At 35.2% G+C, this 20617-nt stretch overlaps 1 protein-coding gene across 1 annotated transcript in view; it reads right to left on the minus strand.

The window, feature by feature from the left end:
• The window catches only part of LOC149082680 (alkaline phosphatase-like), a 68882-nt gene extending 66189 nt beyond the window's left edge, over window positions 1-2693 (minus strand). The window contains exon 1 of the mRNA XM_089235951.1: window positions 2350-2693. Within this exon, the coding sequence (XP_089092077.1) occupies window positions 2350-2428 (79 nt within the window). The 5' untranslated portion in view covers window positions 2429-2693. The remainder of the gene's footprint in view (window positions 1-2349) is intronic.
• Window positions 2694-20617: the final 17924 nt, after the last annotated feature.

Below are 20617 nucleotides of genomic sequence, written 5' to 3' on the forward strand. Positions count from 1 at the left end.
TCATTTTTATATTATTTCTCTCGGGATAATGATCATTCCAATGTCCTGTGATTGAAAAATATTAATTTTATAAAAAGTAAATAAATTTTTCTCTACGGGGGGGGGGGAATAACTTTTATGAATTTATTTTTTTTTGTTTTTGTTTATTTTGATTTGCACTTTTTTGGCGGATTTTTGATTAGAAATTCAAAATTTTTAATTGCAATTTCGTTTTTATTTCATCGGAATGTCTCAAAATTTATTTATTATGCTGTTATTGTTCAGAAATTTACTTATATAAGACCTTTTTTTTTTTTTGAGCATTTATATTTTAATTATATTTTAGATTGATTATTTAGGTAATAAAGCGCTTTCGATAAATATACCGAATTACGTTTTACTAGATCAAAATTGACTGAATCTTTCCTGATACCAATTTTTACTTCAATTTATTGAAGGGAGGTGGCGTTAATGCGATTTTACAAGCATATCGATAATGAGAAAAAAAGTCCACAAGATACTATTTAAGCGATTTCAGTTATTATATTCTTGGGGTATTTTTCTTATATATATGTGGAGTTGTGTAAAATTTCAGTGTAATAAGACTCATAACATTTATATCAGTGTTCGACTGTTTTTACAACTGCGAACTGGTGGAAGTAGTTGAAAAATTGTGCGGATCAGAGGGAATGGGAGAATTGATTTGTGGACCGGCAAACAGAAAAAATAAATATAGAAATAATTTGCAGATTGACATAAAAAAAATAAGGGAGATATAATTTGAAAACCGCCAAAAATAAATAAATGAGAGATAAATAGCTTGTGGAGCGGCAAAAAATGAATATAAATAATTAGTGGACCAGAATAAGATAACTAAAAAAAAATTTGAAAACCGGCGAGAAATGAATAAATGAGGGAAATAATTCGTAACCAGAAAAAAATAAATAGGTGGAATAATTAGAGGACTTCCATAGAATAAATTAAGTGAAATAAATTTGAGGACCGGCAAAAAAAGAAAAGAAAAAAAAATGCTGAATGTTGAAAAGCTGAATAAAATTTGTGGAAATAGAAGTAATTTGAGGTTTGGAAAAAATAAATTAATAGGAGAGATAATTTGCGAACTGCCAAAATAAATAAATAATCGGAAGAAATCTCTACAGCAGTTTTTGAATTAGGCGGAATGTTTCGTGGACTGGCAGAAAATTTCCACGGCTGGGCACCGGCCCGCAAACCAGCGATTGAAAAAGTGTTCTAAATCATTATATTATTCATTATTTATTTTAATTCAAATCAATTATTTTTCAACCAATCAATTTATTTTATAATTAATATTTTCAAAATATATAATTTAATTAATATATTTTAGTATTTGATTGATATTTATTTTTCATTTTGTAATTGATTCATTTATGTTTATTTATTTTTCATAGAAAAATAGGTGATTCATGTACGGGCAACACCATAATGAAATAATTACAATACTTCACTTCAACAAAAATAATTTCTATTCTTGTAATTCCGGCTTTGTTCACATACGGTCATAGCGAAATGAAAAAAAAAAAGGCACCATCATAACAATGCAAAATTAATGTTTATATTTTTGTACAAGTAATTAAATTTTATCGAGAATTATTTTCACATATTTTGAACAATAATAATTTTTTTTTTGATTTGATGACTTGAAAAAGAAATTGAAAATTTTCCTGAGTTGTACTTTTGCAAATGATCGGACTTCTCAGAGGTTAGCATCATGCATCCCGGAACTTAGAATGCTTCAAAAGAATCGGTCAAGGGGGTATCCGTGGAATATTTAAAAGGAATATTAAAATTCCTATGAGAATCCTATAATTCAGAAATTCATAGACCAAGGATTCTAAAATTTTTGAGTTCCACGGACCCTTTGCGCCTATAAGACGAGGGCCAGAAACTCACTTACCGAATAGTGTTCCGCATGTAATAACGTAAGAACAATAAATTTCTAATTGTTTTCTCATCAAACTTGACGGTTCCCCCATCACCCTGGTTAATAACTACTCATTATAGTCATCAAGTAAACCATAGTTAATGTGAAATATTATTTTTTCCTGAATACAAGAAATATTTGCTAAATATTGTTTTTTAACGTGAAATAAATTTCGTTTGAAAAACAGAATATAAATATAATTTTTCAATAATAGCATAATACTAACCAATTTAAACACTATAAATTGATATTTCTTTAGATTTTCAGCACAAATGCAGAAAAAGAAGTAAGTTTGGAAAAAGTAGAAATAAAGGAAAGTAGTAATAGAAAAATATTGATTGAAGCTAAATTTGATTATGAAGAAAACAACAACAACTTCCGCATAATTAAAATTCAATATTCCTCACCTTGAGCTTGTGATGGTCCAATCACGTAACATATCAAAGCGGAAAACACTAATAGAAACGGAGTATTATGGTTTCCCATCGAATATTCGCTTGAGGAAAAAAACTTGTGCAAGTCAGAATATATGATATTTATGAGATCGAATAAAAATTATAAATATTATAACATTTTTTTTTGTCCCACTGAATTCAATTGACTATTGTTAAAATATTTAGTATAAGGTTTCGAATTGAGTTCGCCGATGAAAAAATACGGGACGAGATGAAGATTTGTTTTCACGTGCTGCTGCTATTTTGTGAACGTTCTGTTCGGGGTTTTAGTCGTCGAAGATATTTTCTTGTGGAATGAAAATTCTCTGGCGAACGAAGGAATTCGATAGTGAGCCAAGTGTTGGCGCTTTTCCCGATAACGTGTTGATTGATCTAATATTACTCACTCTCATCTTCACTCGTCAACATTTGGAAAGTATGAAGAGAAAAAGAGTATAAAATGATACCTCAACTGTGTGATAAGAGAATCTCAAAGAAGATCACTAATGCCCATTTTATCAAGAGGGTGGAATGACTATTAGTATTTTTTACTTCAGGGTTTTCAATCTCTCTTATTCAACGGATATTGGATAAGCATCTGTGATGTGTTATGAAGTTAGTTTGTTATGATCCTAAGTACGGGCTACCCTAAATTGCAGCCGAAAAAGCATGCAGTTTTTTTAAAAATTTGCACATTATTGCTAAATTGGTGAAGAGTGGGAAGGCACGGGAGTGATACATAAATTCGTAAATGGTTAAAAAATTAATAAAAATTGAAGGAATCGGTATATTTGAATGCGGTTTACGAAAAAGTTATTTCCACGAAAGGGGATTATTTTTTTTTTTATAGGACAAAATTTAGTTCAAATTTTTGTCGATACAGGGCTAGGGAAAGCACTCCGGCAGGAGTTATTGGACCTGAACTTTTCTTCAATCTCTTCTGTGTCCGACACGTTCCTAGAAGTTAATCTGGTGATTCGTGTCTGATGTAGAACAACTTCACCAATAGTCTACTACCATGAGGTTCGCAGGTTAGATCCTGGCACCAGCATGGCCCAGGTTTTCTTCGACTACCTACTAAAATCTCTTCATTGAGACAGAGCGGTGGGCCATGACCTAGTTAAGAGGAGGGTTAGATCCTGGGGAAAGAACATAGATAACAACAAGACAACCTGAGGCAACCGGAGTTGGTGTGTGGTGAATTGGTAGTAGTATCAGGGAAATTCAGAAATGAGCTGCTAATCGAATAACCTGTATTTCATAAGACTCTGATTTGCGTATTTGCAATGATTTGCTTCCGTGCAGAACTCTCTATTGACAAAAATTTGAATTAAAAAAAAAGTATTTTTCTATACCCAAAAAAAATCCCCCCTTCGGTGTGAGAATAACTTTTCATAAATCGCATTCACGATTCAGGTCCAATCAACATTTATTTTCTTTCGTGCAGCTTCATTTATTGACGAAAACTTAAAACAAAAATTTTTCTTTGCCAAAACAGAATTCCCTTTCGTGATAATAATTTCATCGCAAATGACATTCAAATATACCGATTTCTTTAATAAATATAATAAAATTTTAAACTATTTAGAAATTTTTAGGACACACTCTGTAAATGGTTACTGAAAAATCGCAGTAAATAAAAACGTATTTTCCAAAAAAAAGGAAAATTCCTTCTTTTGATTCAACAAAAAGTATAAAAAAAACTGAACCTTATATGAGAGGTTCATAACCATAGTACAGACTAAGTCCATTTATCTTTATTACGGGTGATAACAGCCTTTGATACATAATTAATTCAGTTCAAGTGATGCAAAGGAATTAAATATGTCAAAGTTCAGTTAAAACTGTCATCCTTTAGTGCCCTGCTTTTACAAAAACTTTAAGGTGTTATTATCCATAACAAAGATAAATGGACTTGGTCTACTATTTGGTTGTGAACCCCTCATATATGGTGAAATACGGATCATCGCCAATCGTTTCCCCTCTAAGAATTTCTGGGAAATGAAGGGCTACTAGAGATTGAAGTGAATTTAAATGTAACGCATGGGAGAAAAATACCACATATTGAACACTATTGCAAATACTGTAAGTGAGATTGTTTTTTACGATTTTAGTAAAGATAAAAATGTCAAATATTTATAAGCTTCGTTGAAAAACAAAACAAAAACAGGACAGCTGTATAAAGAAGCTGGAACGGCGATATATACAGGGTGGGAAAAAAGTCCGTAGAAACTTTAAAAATTCATAAAAACCGGAAAAATAACCAAAATAAAAAATGGTTTGCAGTGTTAGCATCGCCACATCACGGGCATTTTTTTTTAAGAAGGAAGGGGGGGGGGGACAAAAAGCACAGCCGATAGATGGCGTTGGTACGAGCGACTTCGGTGGAACTATGCAAATGAGACGGTTATAAGAACTTGCGCGCGCGCTCCTAATCCACAACCATTTCACTGTTGTAAACCGTGTATGTGGACAAGGATGCTGAATGCGATGTATAAAGCATGTTGGTGAAGTTGTTTTACGTAAACTGCTCCAAAATCGAACAGATTCCCACCTGGGGCTTTAACATCTTGTGTACAGATGAAGCTCATTTTTCGCTTCATGGCGACGTTAATACCCATAACTGCCGTATCTGGGTGACGTGTAATCCACGGAAGTACACGGAGAAACCATTGCATTCCCCCAAAAGTGAGAGTGTATGTGGGTTCACAGGTTCGTTCATCATAGGACCCTTCTTTGAAACGCAGTGTCCAGTAAATGGGTGGAAAACGGCTACGGTGAATGCGCAACGCTACTTGACGCTCCTGCGCGATCGTGCCATGTTTGGGTGGAAAGAGATGAGATTTCTACCGTCACGTCTATGCAAGATGGAGCAACTAGTCACACTGCTGCTACTCCGGTCAAGGCATTCCTGATACACACGTTCGAGGTAGACAAAGTCATTATCAGTTGTTGCAGGTTCCCATGGCCTCCTCGGTCCCCAGATTTGACTCCGGTAGACTTCTGGTTATGGGGATGTTTTTGAAATCCTGGGTGTATCGATCCGGTTCATCCAATCAGTCGGAACTGAAAGATGCGATCCGCCGAGAGGTGTCATGTCCGGATCTGCTGCACTCTGCCGTTGCTGGATTTGTGACTCGCCTGCAGTGTGTTATCCCCTTATCCCCTGTGGTAGTGGTCATGTGGAACACACATACTGTTGTAATAAACGATTTGGAGGCATTCTGTTTGTTATTCGCGCATCTTTTCTTTAACTTGTGTAGATCAGCACCATCTATCGGCTATTTGTGAACTATTTTTTTTCCTGTCTTAAAAAAAAATTCCTAGACCTTTTATTGATGCTAACCCTACAAACCATTTTTTATTTCTGTTATTTTTTCGATTTTTATAAATTTCTAAAGTTTCTACGTATACCGTTTTTACGAAAGATAGAGAGTCACGATGTACAAAGTCGGTGGTACATCAGTGTTTTTCCCAGCCAACTTAGTAGTCCTCTGATTCGGGGAGGTTGAGAAACATTACTCTATTTGAGGAAATCTGAGGTCAAGTCTGGAAATAAAGTAGAAGGGGAGCTATGACAGGTGATTTTGGAGGAGGGGCGCACAGAGAAGAGTGAAATGATATATATGAAGCATTAAAGTGAAATATGGTGAGCAAAAGCACGTATTACTAATTGCAGAATCCAGTAGAATTACCCATAAAACCCTCACAAGTGGAGACTGACGGGTATTTAGCCCAAAGGTGCAGTGATTCACCCTAATTAATGATAAATACATACGAAACAAATTTACTCAACAATTAATTTAATAAGTTGAAAGGGTCTCACTCCTTTATGTTGTAGACAAGGGGGCAGGCCCACAAGAAAAAAAAAAATTGCGTCAAAAGTGGTCACATGGATGAGAAAAACTTAACAAATCGCAAGTGGGGGGACTGGGAATTCAGTCCAATCTCACTGACTAGAATATAATACTCATTCTTCAGCTACAGAAAGTTGCCGAGTGTGGAATCCTTTGCAACAGTTTTAAAACAGGGGGAAAAATAGCGTGTTATCTGTTTTCTTTCCCTTCTTTTTTGCCAAGTTGGTAAAAAAAAAATGAAATAGGAAAAAGAGCAAAAACGAGATATAAGAGTGCGCGTATGAAATAATCTTGTCCTTGACAGGGTTAAAATATAGCGCCTAGAAGAAAGGATGAAACACACTTTTACCACAACAGCTGAAAATCGACCGCATAAAAGCTGAAACACACTACACTGACGTGACGTAATTTCACGTCATGGCAGAGACGTTTCAAATTCTGATTCGTTCGCTGCGATGTGGGAAAATTCCACATCACATAATTTTTTTACGTCACAGAATTTCCACGAATAAGATTTCACAAATTTCTCATCGTTGTGTGTTTCGGCCTTAATGCATCTCTTAAAACAGTGTGCACACTGTGTAATGTCTGATGTGATGCCACGCCACCTGACGTGACGCGGTTACACCTCACGTCGTAGTAGTGATGATACCGGCCTTAAGAACTGTTAAGTAACACACAATGCTGTAATCAGTCTTTTATATAATTTGAATGAACTAAAATTCACTGTCTGGACACAGTTTAAATTTGAAAAATAAAATTTCACCCATACAATGCTCAACCCATGGTCCGCTGGCCAATTGTGGCTCTAGGAGTCATCTGATGTGGCTCCGACCTCAAATCTAATTTGGTAAAAATGAACTAAGCGGCAAATGTACAGACATCTTATGTTACCCTCGATGCAGTTTCAGAGCGCATAAGCGACCCTCAGCACAGACAGCTCTTTAGTGACCCACGGCACATTTCCAGATTCCTCTAGCGGCTCATGGAATATTTACAGATCACTTAAGTGACTTGCGGTGCTGTGTCGAATCACTGAAGCGTCCAACGGCACATTTTCATTTCACTCACGTTGTCAGAACATATTTACAAATTACGTAAGTGATCTGCGAAATAAATTTATAGATCACTTGAGTGACCCATGGCACCGTTCCAGGTCACTCAAACGACCCGCAGTACATTTGCATATCATTTAAGTGCAGAACCGTCGCAAGAACATGGCAAGCCTCTGGGCAAAGTGATTTTTCTGAGGCCCCAGGCTGATCTGGGTCGGTCTATGCATTAAGACGACCCTTCTTAAGTGACCTACGGTGTTGTCCCAAAATCACATAATTTAGTGCCCCACGCTCTCCTAAAGATTTAGCACCCTTGGTTTAAACCAGTGTTTCCCAAAGTTGGTAATATCGCCCCGGGGGGAGGGGGATGTAAAGCTTCGGGGGATGGAAGCTTTGAATTTAGTATAAGATTCTATGGGTTGGCTTGAAATGGGGTGGTGACAAAAAAAAAACATTTTTGCAGAAGGGGGCGATGGAATGAGAAGTTTTACACTTTCTAGTGGCCTCCCCCCCGCCCCCCCGGTTTTTTTGGCTTTCATAGCAGGTGATATAACCTAGTGTCTCTCAACCCTTTTTCGCCAAGGCTGTCCTTAAAGCATATTGTTTTTTGTCTTTTTATGGCCTCCTGGTCTTAACGGTAGGCCTCAGTCCAGGAGCAAGACCTTTCCATATTTATTAAATTGGTTTCTGAATGCATGAACATTTTATAAATAAGGTCGAAAAAAAGAACCTTCGGGTTCGTTCTTCTTGTGGATATCCCACTACATTCTAAAAAAAATTTAAATCATATTTCACTTGAATGTTTTATTTTTTTTCCACTCTGTTTTATTTTGCGCAGCTCTCCGTGGTTCCCTTTCGAGGTGATTTTCATCTTTAAGTTATCCCAGAACATAGGTACAGAACAATTTTAAGAACTACTGGTTTAACCGATGTTTTGAAGCCATTGGCAAGATTTCCAAGTTTTTCCTCCAACAAATATTCTCTATGTGCGCAACTAGGGTTTCATTCATTTCTATTCAATTGCATTAGGGTTTCCGGATTCCGAAATTAAGAAATGCGGACGAATGTTGCCCACATCACTTACATATGTTTACAACAGATGGTACCACTGTACTCTGAGCAGTACTAGGAAGCGGTAACCCCTAGGCCCGTTTTAACACATAAGACCTGGTGCTGTGATTATGAGGTAGGCGGTATTTAGAGCCAGCCACGTAGAAGGCGCCCCAGACAATTATTTTCCCCGTGAATAATGATATCGTTCAGACGGACCTGGGATCCCCCTCCTAATACGCAGCATTAGCTGTTGCTAAACGAATAATGTTACTCCCAAAAGAGATCTTATGGTTTTTATTTCTGTCTTCCACAGATTTTTTCGAATTATCTTCTTCATACCAGTGTAATGGAGACGGTGGCTAACACAGCGTCTGTTCCACTTGGGTACTCAAATTTTTACGGCGATTGATCAAAGCGTGTAAATATGTGGAAGAAATAAAAACATATAAACGCACATTGAAAAAGAGATAATGTTTAGTAGCACATTAAATTATTTCCAAGAAAAATAAAGAAAATTTCGGAGAAAAAAGGAAATTGGAATGAAAGAGAGAAATTTTTTGGAAAACATATGAGCACGCGTGGAATGACCGGAAAAATGACGACGTTTAATAACTGAGTGCCATTCAAACAAATGAGATAATACGATGTTGAAATGCATGTATTTTTGAATGTTTTATGCCATCTGAAAACTTCTTCGACAGAGAAGTTGGATCAGATTGAAGTTTTATCCTCGAAAATTGATAATCGATAAGATCGAACCCTATCGTTTTGACATGGGACTCGATCACGAAACCCAAATAGGCTACGTTATCTACATGTGACCATACCCCTCAACACGATGTAATGCTGTCGAATAAAGATTCTCATTACTTTCCCTAATTTGCTTCTAAATAAACAATTGCTAAAATTAGCAGAGCATTAAATTTTTTTTCCCTCAGATAATAATCTGAGAAAATGCGTCAAAAAATGATACAGAGTGTCATTCCTTCTTATCTAAAATGTTTATCTATGGAAGGAAACCAAAATTACAGCATCCATTTATTCTTTTGAACGTGTTGAAAACATAAAAATAACTAAATAACAAGAATTCTTGAAGAATAAGATTTTTTTTCCCCTTCACGTTTCAAGTTTTTTTTTTTCTCTATGATGTTTTTAGCTTTTACGGGAAGATTGGAATTAGTTGCTGATGAGATTTATTAGAGATCTTATCTTATGTGTGTTGAACTAAAAAAAGAAAAATCATACTTTTTTTAAGGGATAAAAAAGCAAGAAGAATCTCTGGTCGCTATTTTGTTTCTTTTGTTTATATTTCCTGTAGCTGATATCTTTGGAGATATGAATATTCTCTTTTTTACCCCTTGGCAAGCATATCTTAGCATAAGAGATGTGATCTCATAAGAAATGTAGTTTTTCCTCCAAGGAATAATTTGTATAAAGGGCATATATTTTGATTGGGGAATATCCACGTATTTCGAAGAAGGTTTATTAAAGATACAATGGCCAAATCAGTAAATTTGAGTTAATTTTTAAATGTATTTTCTTGATCATCTGCAACTCCGATTTGTCACCGTAGAAGTGGATTTCGGTATACCAAACTCATGGGGGTCTTTATGGTGTCTGAAATGAATGAGAGCTGAATAGTGTCCTATTATTTTGTTTAGTTGGGGCGTGTGCGAGTTTAGCGTTGTGTTTGTTCTCAGCACTCTTCTGCTGTTTTTCTTTTGTAGGTGTTATACTCTTCTGCTGTTCTTTTGTAGGTGTTATACTCTTCTGCTGCTCTTCTTTTGTAGGTGTTATACTCTTCTGCTCTTCTTTTGTAGGTGTTATACTCTTCTGCTGTTCTTCTTTTGTAGGTGTTATACTCTTCTGCTGTTCTTTTGTAGGTGTTATACTCTTCTGCTGTTCTTCTTTTGTAGGTGTTATACTCTTCTGCTGTTATTTTTCTTCCTTTTCTAGGTGCTTCACTCTTCGGCTGTTCTTCTTTTGTCGGCACGACCACGCCCTCAGGGGAAATGAGCTAAAATAGCGTAAGCGATACCCCGTAAGTGATTTGTATTATTGTATTTGAATGAATATTGTATAATTTCTCTAGGCGTGCACCCTAGTATAAGGGTCATCTGATTCTCTTCGTTATATGTCTGACCTCACACAACGCCTTTTGTAACTGCATATGAATGCACATACATGACTTGGGGTCATTTTGATCCCATGATAAGGACCCCAATTATTATTATTTTTGTCTTTCTTGTAACTCAGAATTTTCTTGCCATGATTACGCCCTGTGGAACAACAAGCTTATATCGCGTAAGCGACAGAGCTTGGTCGTGCCGTTCTGTTCTCATTTTGTAAGTGCTGTATTCAGGACAGCAAAAGAATTACAGCACCTAACAAGAGAAGAACAGCAGACAAGCACAGCAACTATGAAAGAAAAGGAACAGCAAAGGAATACTGCACCCAAAAGAAATTCCTTTTGTAGACACTGTACTCTTATGATGTTCTTCTTTTCCTTTGCAGGTGATGTACTCTTCTGCTGTCCATTTTCTTTCGTAGACGCTGTGCTTTTTTGCTGTTCTTTTCTATTTTTAGATGCTGTATTCGTCTACTGTTCTTTCCCCTTCTTTTCTTGGTGATTAAGGTCTGTTGTTCTCCTCCTGAAGCTGTTGTATTCTTCTGCTATTCTTCTTCTCTTGTAGATACTGTGCTAATCTGTTATTCTTCTCCTCCTCCTGTAGGTACTGAGTATTTAAATGATGTCTTGCAACTTTTGATGGGGAGTTTTCTCCTCCATCTTTCTTTGTTTCGATTTTCAGTTGCTTAGTTGCAATAATTGCAAAATAAGGAGGGGGGGGGGGGAGGTGTTAGTAATGTTTATTGCATCTGATTGAATCGAGCATAACCCTTTCTTTTTCCATCTTGATGTTACATTACTAGCTCTCTATCCCTGTGCAAGTTAATTGATGTTAAAAGGGCTTTCCTGCATCCTATGTGATAAAAGGTAGGATAATACATAACTGATATTGTTACGAGGTTCTATGTATCTTTGCATCAACGGAATTGGCATGAATTGTTTTATTATCACACTAAAAATCATTTAAAGGGCCATCTGAACCTTTATTGCAGACATTATTGCCTTAAAATTGTACGGTTAGAAATTTATTTGCACTTGGACCCTGTTGTCATTTGAATATGCCTATACATATAACGTGCGGGAACCTATATGCAGAATTCTCATTTGACCTTCCGGAACTCATATGTGCATTGAATTCAAACGTGTATGTATATACGGGGTTGTGTATGCATTTACTTCTATATAGAACCGGCGTCCCTCAATCCTTATATAGATGCTCTCATTGCTTGCCAAATGCATCTGTGCATGTGCGGTGCTTTGATGGTTTCAGCGGGAAATGAAGGGTTTCATATTGGCGATAGGATGCGAAATTCAACTCAGCATCCAATGGAGGGTTTTCAACAATAAGCGGCAGCGTTTGACTCATTAGACGCGCAACTGATTACGGGGAATTCCGATATACATATGGTCACCTCCAAACTCTAATATTACGTGAATTATTGATACTTCCGAAACCGTGATTTTGTACACTTTCATGTATATTTGAAAACAGCCAACGGGCAGCATTGGACTTGAAATTATGCTTTTCGGGTAGACATTTACTCTAAATAAAATTTTTTAATGGCAAACATTTTCTTTTCTCTGTAGAAATTTTTTGTTCACGTAAGTTTCATCACACGATGGTCATTTCATGCCCTCTATCGGGCTAAATAGATCAGGAGCTACAGTGCTGAACCGATTTCAAATGTCAGATAAAGACGATCTTGACCCAGCCGGTATTCACACAGTCAAATTTTGTGGTGCAATAGCAAACGACTAACTAGTTGACTAACCACTCTAGTATCAACGAGAAACACAATTATCTCGTTTTAAATGTCAGAAGAGGTTTGAGAATTACCTCGTAGATCAGAGAAAATTCGGTAGAGTATTGGAAACCACAAAAGACATTTTTGTATAATATTGAAAACCAAAGAATGTAACTTCTCAAAAACTGAAAAAAATTTTATGTAACGCCTTTTGGAAATCAAAGAAAGTATGTGTACAATTTTGAAAGCCCAGAAAAATCAGGGTAACATCTTGAAAATCCAAGAAAATTTGTACCACGATGGGGTAAGATGTTGAAAAGTGGAGATGATATGGTAAACATTGGAAACCGAAAAGATTGGGATAAAATATGAAAAAACCAAAAAAAGGTTTGAGAAACATCTGGAAAACCGAAAATTTAAGTTATGTCATTTATACAAAAAAAAAACACCACATTTTAGTAAATATTTGAAAAACATCATCAAAAACAGAAGATTGAAGAAGCATCTTAAAAATCTGAGAAGACTAGGGTGATATCCTCACAACCAAAAGAAAATTTTATTGCATTTTGATATTCTGAAATTCAAAGAATATTTTAGAAAAAAAAAGACTTTCGTAACATTTTTGGCGAAAAAAAAAAGATTTGAATCACGTCTTGAAAACAAAAAATATTCATGCAACGTCTTGAAAACAAAAAAAGATTCATGCAACGTCTTGAAACAGAAGATTTGAGTAACATCTTGAAAACTGAAGAGGAGTTAATCTTCACTAAACTAGAAAAGATTTGAGTGTCGTCTCAAACACCGAAGATGATCTCTTCAAGGTCTTGAAAGCAACAGAACATCGTAAAAACCAAAGATTGGGTGGGTTTCATCTTTAATGTCGAATATTTCAATTACAAATTGCTTACATATTGCTAACCAAAGATTAAGCTAAGTGAATCTTGAAATCCAGGAAGATTTCGGTAAAATATCGAAAATCCAAAACATTTCGCTAAAATCCACGAAAAAACAAAAACAGGGAAGAGTCACATATTGAGAACCAGAATTTAGGATTTCACCTGAAAAAGTAAATAAGATTTTAATTACACATTACATATTTAAAACAAAATAAGACATTGGTAACACATTGAAAATCACCAGACATTTAGATGATATCTTGAATACCAAAGATAAGTGCGATATCTTGGAAATCAAAGCAAATTACAGCTGAATTTTGAAATATAAAATGCATGGGAAAATTTCATATAAAAAGCTACAGCTTGTTTTATATGGAATTTTAACAGTAAAATATGTATGTCGGTATACCTATCAATTGAAATAAACACAAATAAATGCGTTAATCATAGAAAACATTATTCTTGAACATTTTTCTTAGTTAATCCTTTTGCAATCTCTTTATCATCATATATTTCGCTACAATATAAAGGGAAACAAAACAAACCATATAATAAATAATTATGAAGCAATTGATAAATTGGGATTTGCCATTAGGAATAGATAAAAAAAAATAGAAAAGTAATTATGATTCTGCACATGACGTAATTAATGAACTAAATTAACAAAAAATGACTATATAGCCATATAATTACACTACATTAGGGAATTGATTACTTAGGCACATTTATAGTTTGCAGAGAGGTGATGATTATATTAAAATATTCATGAACAAAAATATAATTAATATCTACTAATCCTCCTTGGATATTGTGATTGATGATCGTGATTAATGAAATAATAAATGACAGAGTCTTTATTACGTTTTTTAGGATATAAAAAAATGTTTTTATGAAAATGACCATAAATTTCCAATGATTACTGTCAGCGGTCGAAAATTAAAAATCATATTTAGAATATGTTATACAGCAAAACCTCGGTACAACGATACTCTGCGGACAAAGAAAAAAATATCGTGGTAGAGGGGTTATAGCTATATTGAAACGTAGCATTATCATCAGACAAAATTTATGTTGTAGTTGGAATTTCTACTGAATTGGCGTTATTAGTATCAGCATAAAATGCATTTATGCTGATATATTCGCAGCAAAAAATTGGAAAGGATTAGTTAATTAATAAAATCCATTTGATTGTTTCATTCTGATGAGTGATTGAGACCACGCAACACTTTTGTGTACTACGCCTACGTAGCACACAACTTCACGGAGAAGCAACTTCATCAACACTCTCGGAGGGTAGTTAGTGCAAAACCCATGTTTTTAAAATACCTTCAAACTAGCAAACACTGATGAAGGAATTTACAAATATATTGAAGGCGATTTTGATTGAAGTATAATAAATATCGCTATAAGAGCAGGGGTGCGCAACTACCAGACCGCGGGCCAAATGAAGCCCGCCAAGAGATTCTATCTGCCCCGTGAAAGTTATATCAGTAGAAAAGTATCAATGCATACATACATAGAATGACAAATACCTAGGCTGACCATATTTATTTCGTTAAATTACGCGATAACACCAAAAGTATTGTCAAAGGCAAGTAAAGTAACCATTTACAGCAGAAAAGTTTTTATACAAAAAAAATGTTGTTACGACCAAAATTACAGGAACGTCCTGTAAAATAGGGTCATATGGTCACTTTTTTATACACAATTTTCTGGTCCACGAGAGACAGAAATACCGCATATCTGGCTCGGGGACTGAAAAGGTTGTGCACCCTGTTATACAGGGATTTATCATAGTAAAGGATATCATTGTATCGAAAGAGGATTTTAATATTAGACTATTGGCAATTACAAGCATGATTTAAAAAATTTCGCTGTTGAGGTTTTATCGTTATATTAACTGTCGTTGTAGTGAAGGTTCTACTGCATATGCAAAAAAGAAAATGTCATTTTTATTATCCTAATAAGTGGGGAGTTTAACGAGACTACACGTATTATACACGACAACTAAAAGCAGTGAATTGTCGAATAAGTTCACTAAAAGGGATATCTTATAAATTACACCGCAATCTATTCTTACAGCGTGGTATAATTCAGAATCATCTCTGGATCCCACTAAACTGAAATATATACGAAATTACAGCGAGTGGACAGACGTTTCAAGCTTGCCTCTCTCATTCATTGAGTGGTGGTGCTCTGGAGTAGAAGTGGTTAGTAGTAGTAGTAGCAGCTCATTTCTGTTTGTACCATGGGTAGAACAGAGAGAATATGTCATACACTGAACAGGCGTGGCACAAAGATGAGAGAATCGAGTGATTTACTAGCTCGAATTGAACATGTTCATCGTCCGGAAGAGAGAGAGAGAGAGAAAGAGAGCAAGAGGATGGTTTTAATCTCTTTCGGCTATTCTTCCCCGTGTATTAACCCCTTTCCTTTATGGCCTAGACCTAGAGAACAGTTTATTGAACGTTTTTAAAATCCCCGTCATATAGAGTGATTCCTGTTGACTATCTAGATAACTCGTTGGACGCAAAGACTAATACGGGTTTATTTGAAAACCAAAAGCTATCATCGCATTTTTGTTGTTGACCAACCAGATGAACGGATATTATTTGGAGTTTAGATCGGGAATTCGGAATCAAAGTTGAAATTTCATTGGAACATATGTTGCAATCATGGCTGCATATATGAGACTGCTTGAACATATTACTTAAGTACCAGTTAATCATATGTAGAAATTACGTGCAGCTTAGTTGAGAGTGAAATGTGTTAATGCGTGTGCTAGAAAAAATATTTTTACTAGTGCACCCCCCCTCCCCTACTGTTGACATACAGTATTGTATTAATTTTTGAATTATACGTATCATAGGAATATGTTCTTTTTCCCCCCCGAAAAATTTCAAACCGTCTTCATTAACTGAATAAATCACGTGATTCTCGCAGCATATAAAATGCGTATTATAGATCGTAAAATGGTTTCGATTAAATTCTGTAAACACACACTAAAACTCTTTTAAAAGCACGTGATTAATTGCGTTTATTTCGTGTAACGGTGTTGTTAATGTGAACGTAATCTTGTTTCTGCACCTTTCCGTCGGTTGTTATCGATGAGTGTATGATGTCGTCGGCACCGTTATACACATATAATGTACTCATGAATATTCGCCATCAACATGGAATTTTAATACGGCGTTCGGAAGCAAATTAATTCCGTCTCGAACCATAAAATTGAAACGATGTCAACGAGCGTAACATTGTTAATAATTGTTGTCATACGCATCATGAGAGGCGTGCTTATTTTGTATTTTGTTACGTTGTTTTGTGTTACATCGATTGGGTATTGTGTTTTTTCGGCTTTATACATTCGAAGGATCTGGAGGAAAAATGGTTTCAGTCCATAAAATAAAATTTTTTTGGACACGAAAAACCATGTTTTTCTTTTAAAAATATGGCTTAATTGCAATGTTATAAACTTTATTTTAATTTTATATTATGGTATATACGTTATATAAAACTCAAACCAAACTATTTTTAAAAAAGCAAATAAAAAATGATAGTATAAATTTTTTTTTCTTGACTTAACCCTACGAATATGTAGTTTGGGCGGGATTCTGAAACTGAACACCACACACACACACATTGCATAAAATTTAGAATAATCATAAAATGAAATTTGATCATGGTATGATGAATTAAGTTAAAAGTAGATAAAAAATTATTGGTTAGTGCAGAAAAATATTCATTGAAAAAAAAGTTTATTATCCTTAGTCATCATTGTCGTGTATACATTCCAAGTATATGTCATCATGCTGCTCATCGCTATCATGTCCATCCCACGTCAAGAATTGTTGTAAAAGCTCTTAATGATATTGCAGGTTTATTGTACTTCGCCCGAGAGATTGGGTTGAGTCCTTGTAGAAAACTTCTAATTCTTCGACACTCATGCCCTTGTCTTGTTGATGACCTGTTCTTCCTTTTTTGCTTGTTTTCAACAGTAACTTCATGGCTGGTGTGACCACCAGAGAAACTGGAACGGCGGTACACTAAACGTGGTGTAGAGAACTAGTATATGCACGAAGGTATCTGATTGACCTTGTCGGCAGTGAGCATGTTTTTGGTACATAGGCTTTAAAAGATCTGTCCACGCTTTTTAAAAATTTCTTGCTTACAGTCAATCACTCTGAAAGGAAATGGTTTTACACGATCGCATCTGATAACTTCCATTCATTAATCTGGAATCTCGACATAAGACGTTTGTGTAGGACACAACATAAAGCTATAGGCGTACTCAGTGAAACCTTGAAACAGGAACTAAGCTCAAATTCATTAGCACAAAGCACGAACAACATCGGAAAAAAAAAAAAAAAACACACACACACACAAACAACAACAACAACAACACGCGTGCACACTCAAATATCGCTTTCTGCGCATGCCTATGCCATGTGCTGAACTCTTAGTTGCTGGACTCTATCTGCGTACTGTGACTAAACTTATTGTTCCCCCTACGCTGCCTCTTTTGAGGTAACGGAAGTAAGGTGCTTTGCATCAGTCCGGGGCTGTGAGCGGTTCTATCTATCTATCTATTGTTCCCCCTTAAGCCATATCGTTGTTCTTTTATTACATAGTTTCCCAACTTTTCTTGTCCCATCGCCCTTTCTTCAGAAATTTTTTTCATAGCATCCCATGTTATATCCGTAGCTTCTACAGCCCCCTGGAACATTCTATCGCCCTCAGGACTGAAACATTTTTGCCTCTGATGTTTTACGAGGATGAAAGAGACGGTACCGAGCTCTACAAAACCACAAAACATTAATTTCGATATTTTTGGACTGAAACCGTTTCATTCTCTCGTATACTAAGATTATTTGTTTTATTCACGCTTTACTTACATAACGACTCACACAGTTGAGATTGAAAAAAAAAAAACTTTCGGTGCTTAGGTATTTTGTTGTGTTATGCGAAGGAAATGTGGCCCTCTAAAATACCTATACGAATGGCTCTTACACGTTGAAGGCCGATCGGCCTTATCTAGTTTCTTGATTCCCCCCCCCCCCCATCAATAATTCACTACAAAAAAAGTATGTGTGTGTAAGGGGGGGGGGACACTAAACGACCTGGTGGTGATTGTCAGAACCCTTGGCGTATGGGGGGGGGGGAAGTGCTGATTTTATATAGATGTCAAATACCGCGGACTATTTAGTCCGGCTGGTGTGTATATTATAGTCCATATGTTCAGGTGGGTCTGCCCTCGTGTGTGGAAGAAGAAAACATATTACTACGTGCCCGGGGCCCGATTTTCATTGGACAGAGTAGAAATTATCGGGGCTTCTGCGACCCAGCTCAAAGATGTTTGGCTTAGGCAATGGTCAAATTTCAGAGACCCGAAAACCATGGGCCAATGCCCCACTCACGCATGTGAAAATCGGGACTTCTGCGTATATATGCACAGAAGTTTGTTATTTAAATGGCTTTTTTCAACTGCCTTCCAGTTATTCGAGGATTTCGGTAATCCTGCATGACCCGGGCCTGGTGTGCTCCAGATTAGTGTGTTAGAGTCTACTGTATACACTGTATTTTGATGATTAAGCAGCACTTTCACTCGTTCTCAAGGAATTTATTCAGCACCCTGCAGTAATAACTGTGACACACTATAATTGGGAGTCAAAGCACTATGATTTTGCAGTATATACAGTATATTCAAAATATGGGTTTTGTATTTTATACAGGATGAATAACACTTGACTCAAAAAAGTTCATACTCAAAATATCTCATGAGACCCTGATGTGTTACGGCACATTTTTTAAAGGGATCGCTGGTCTACAAATTTCTATAGATTTGTTCTCCATAAAACATATCCAAAGATGAACAAATCATATAAATGGCAAAAAAATACTCGTAAAGTCTACGCAACATCCAATATTAAATTAAAATCATTCCAAAAAGACTAAATATATTTAATTCATTTATATATCCGATATATTCCTTATAATTATCACAATCAGAAACTATCATAAATTATATAAAAAAAAAGTTATAAAGTCACAGCATATCAAAGACATTTGACTTAATATTAAAATATTTCATTGATTTTGTTCAAAATCATACAAAATTGTGGTTTTATAATTGGTTCCAAGATCGTCGATCTTCCAACTTTTTTTTCCAAGATTATCCCAAACTGAAAATCAGAAGTTAAAAAAAAAGAATCAGTACTCAAGTCATTAATATCACTGAATACGAGTATAACACCAAGAAAATAACAATAATGAAAGAAAAACATACAGTATTTAAAAGTGAAGAAAATCGAACAAAAACACCCAATATCACATAAGAAAAAAAAAAAAAAATACAGGGTAAAACTGAGAAAAACAAATCACCTCGTACTCAAAACCGAAAAAAATCGTAAGTTTACTCTCACAAAAAAAAAAAAAAAATCTACAAAAATAGAATTTTCCTAAAAAAAGATAAATCCGGAAACAAACTCAAGAAAACAAACAACCAGGGAAAGTGTAGATACAGTATAAAGAAGAGAATCTCTCATCCTCTAAAAATATCTACTTTTTTTTTATATTTTATTCGGAAACAAACGTTCGCATTCAATACAAAATGACGGAAAATAAAAAAAAAGTATACGAGGAAAAAAACAAAAAAAAAACCTCGTTGCTGCGGTGAGAGAAGCTCGTTTAAGTACAAAAATATATAACATACGAGAAAAATCTTAAAAAAAAATATAAATAAAATCGTAAGATGTTTCAAAATGAACGTAATCATTTCTATTCAAAGAGTAAAATTTCTCTTCAGAAAAATAAAATAGAAACACACATACGAAAGATTCTCATTCGTTGTAGAAACTTGTTTTTTTTTTTCTCTTTTTCTCCCGGTTTTAAGTGTTCACAAACGTCAGATTTATTCGGTTTTTCAGATTTTTCCACAGTTTGTAAAGATTTTTTTTTCCTCCCCCTCAGTTGTTGTAAATACCCGAAAGAAGTTTTTAAAAGTTTCGGTTTGTTCTCAGAAAATGAAACTTCAAATGAGATACGGTTTTTTTTTAAAAAATGTATTTCTTTAAATATTATTTTTATCTTTATGTATTCATAAAAAACATATTTCCTTTGAAATATAAATGTGGTGGGTATTTAAAAAAATAAATTTGACTCGAAAGTTTCTGTTTTTAATTTGTATTTTTTTTTTCCGGTCGTTAAAAATGAATGGTTCCGTGGGGATTGGAATTTCGTGTATGAGTTTGGTCGTCGTAATAGACACATTTCCATTGCATTGTTAAGGAGTGTTTCTCAACCTTTTTGGCCCCGTGGCCCCATTTGAACTATACTTTCTTCTCGTGGCACCCCCTCTTCCATCAAGGGCTCCTCACCCTGATCTAAGAATAAGACTCTCCCTACTTATTGAATGAAACTTAATCAAAAACAAATTTATAATGAACAAAAATTTCAAAAAATAAGATCGATCTCAGGAACCCGGGTTCTGGATCCAGAAGATGGGTGATCA

The sequence above is a fragment of the Pholcus phalangioides genome, unplaced genomic scaffold (genome assembly GCF_987345545.1).
Source record: "Pholcus phalangioides strain wild (caught in Gottingen) unplaced genomic scaffold, Ppha-v1.0 ptg000009l_1, whole genome shotgun sequence".
NCBI lineage: Eukaryota > Metazoa > Arthropoda > Arachnida > Araneae > Pholcidae > Pholcus > Pholcus phalangioides.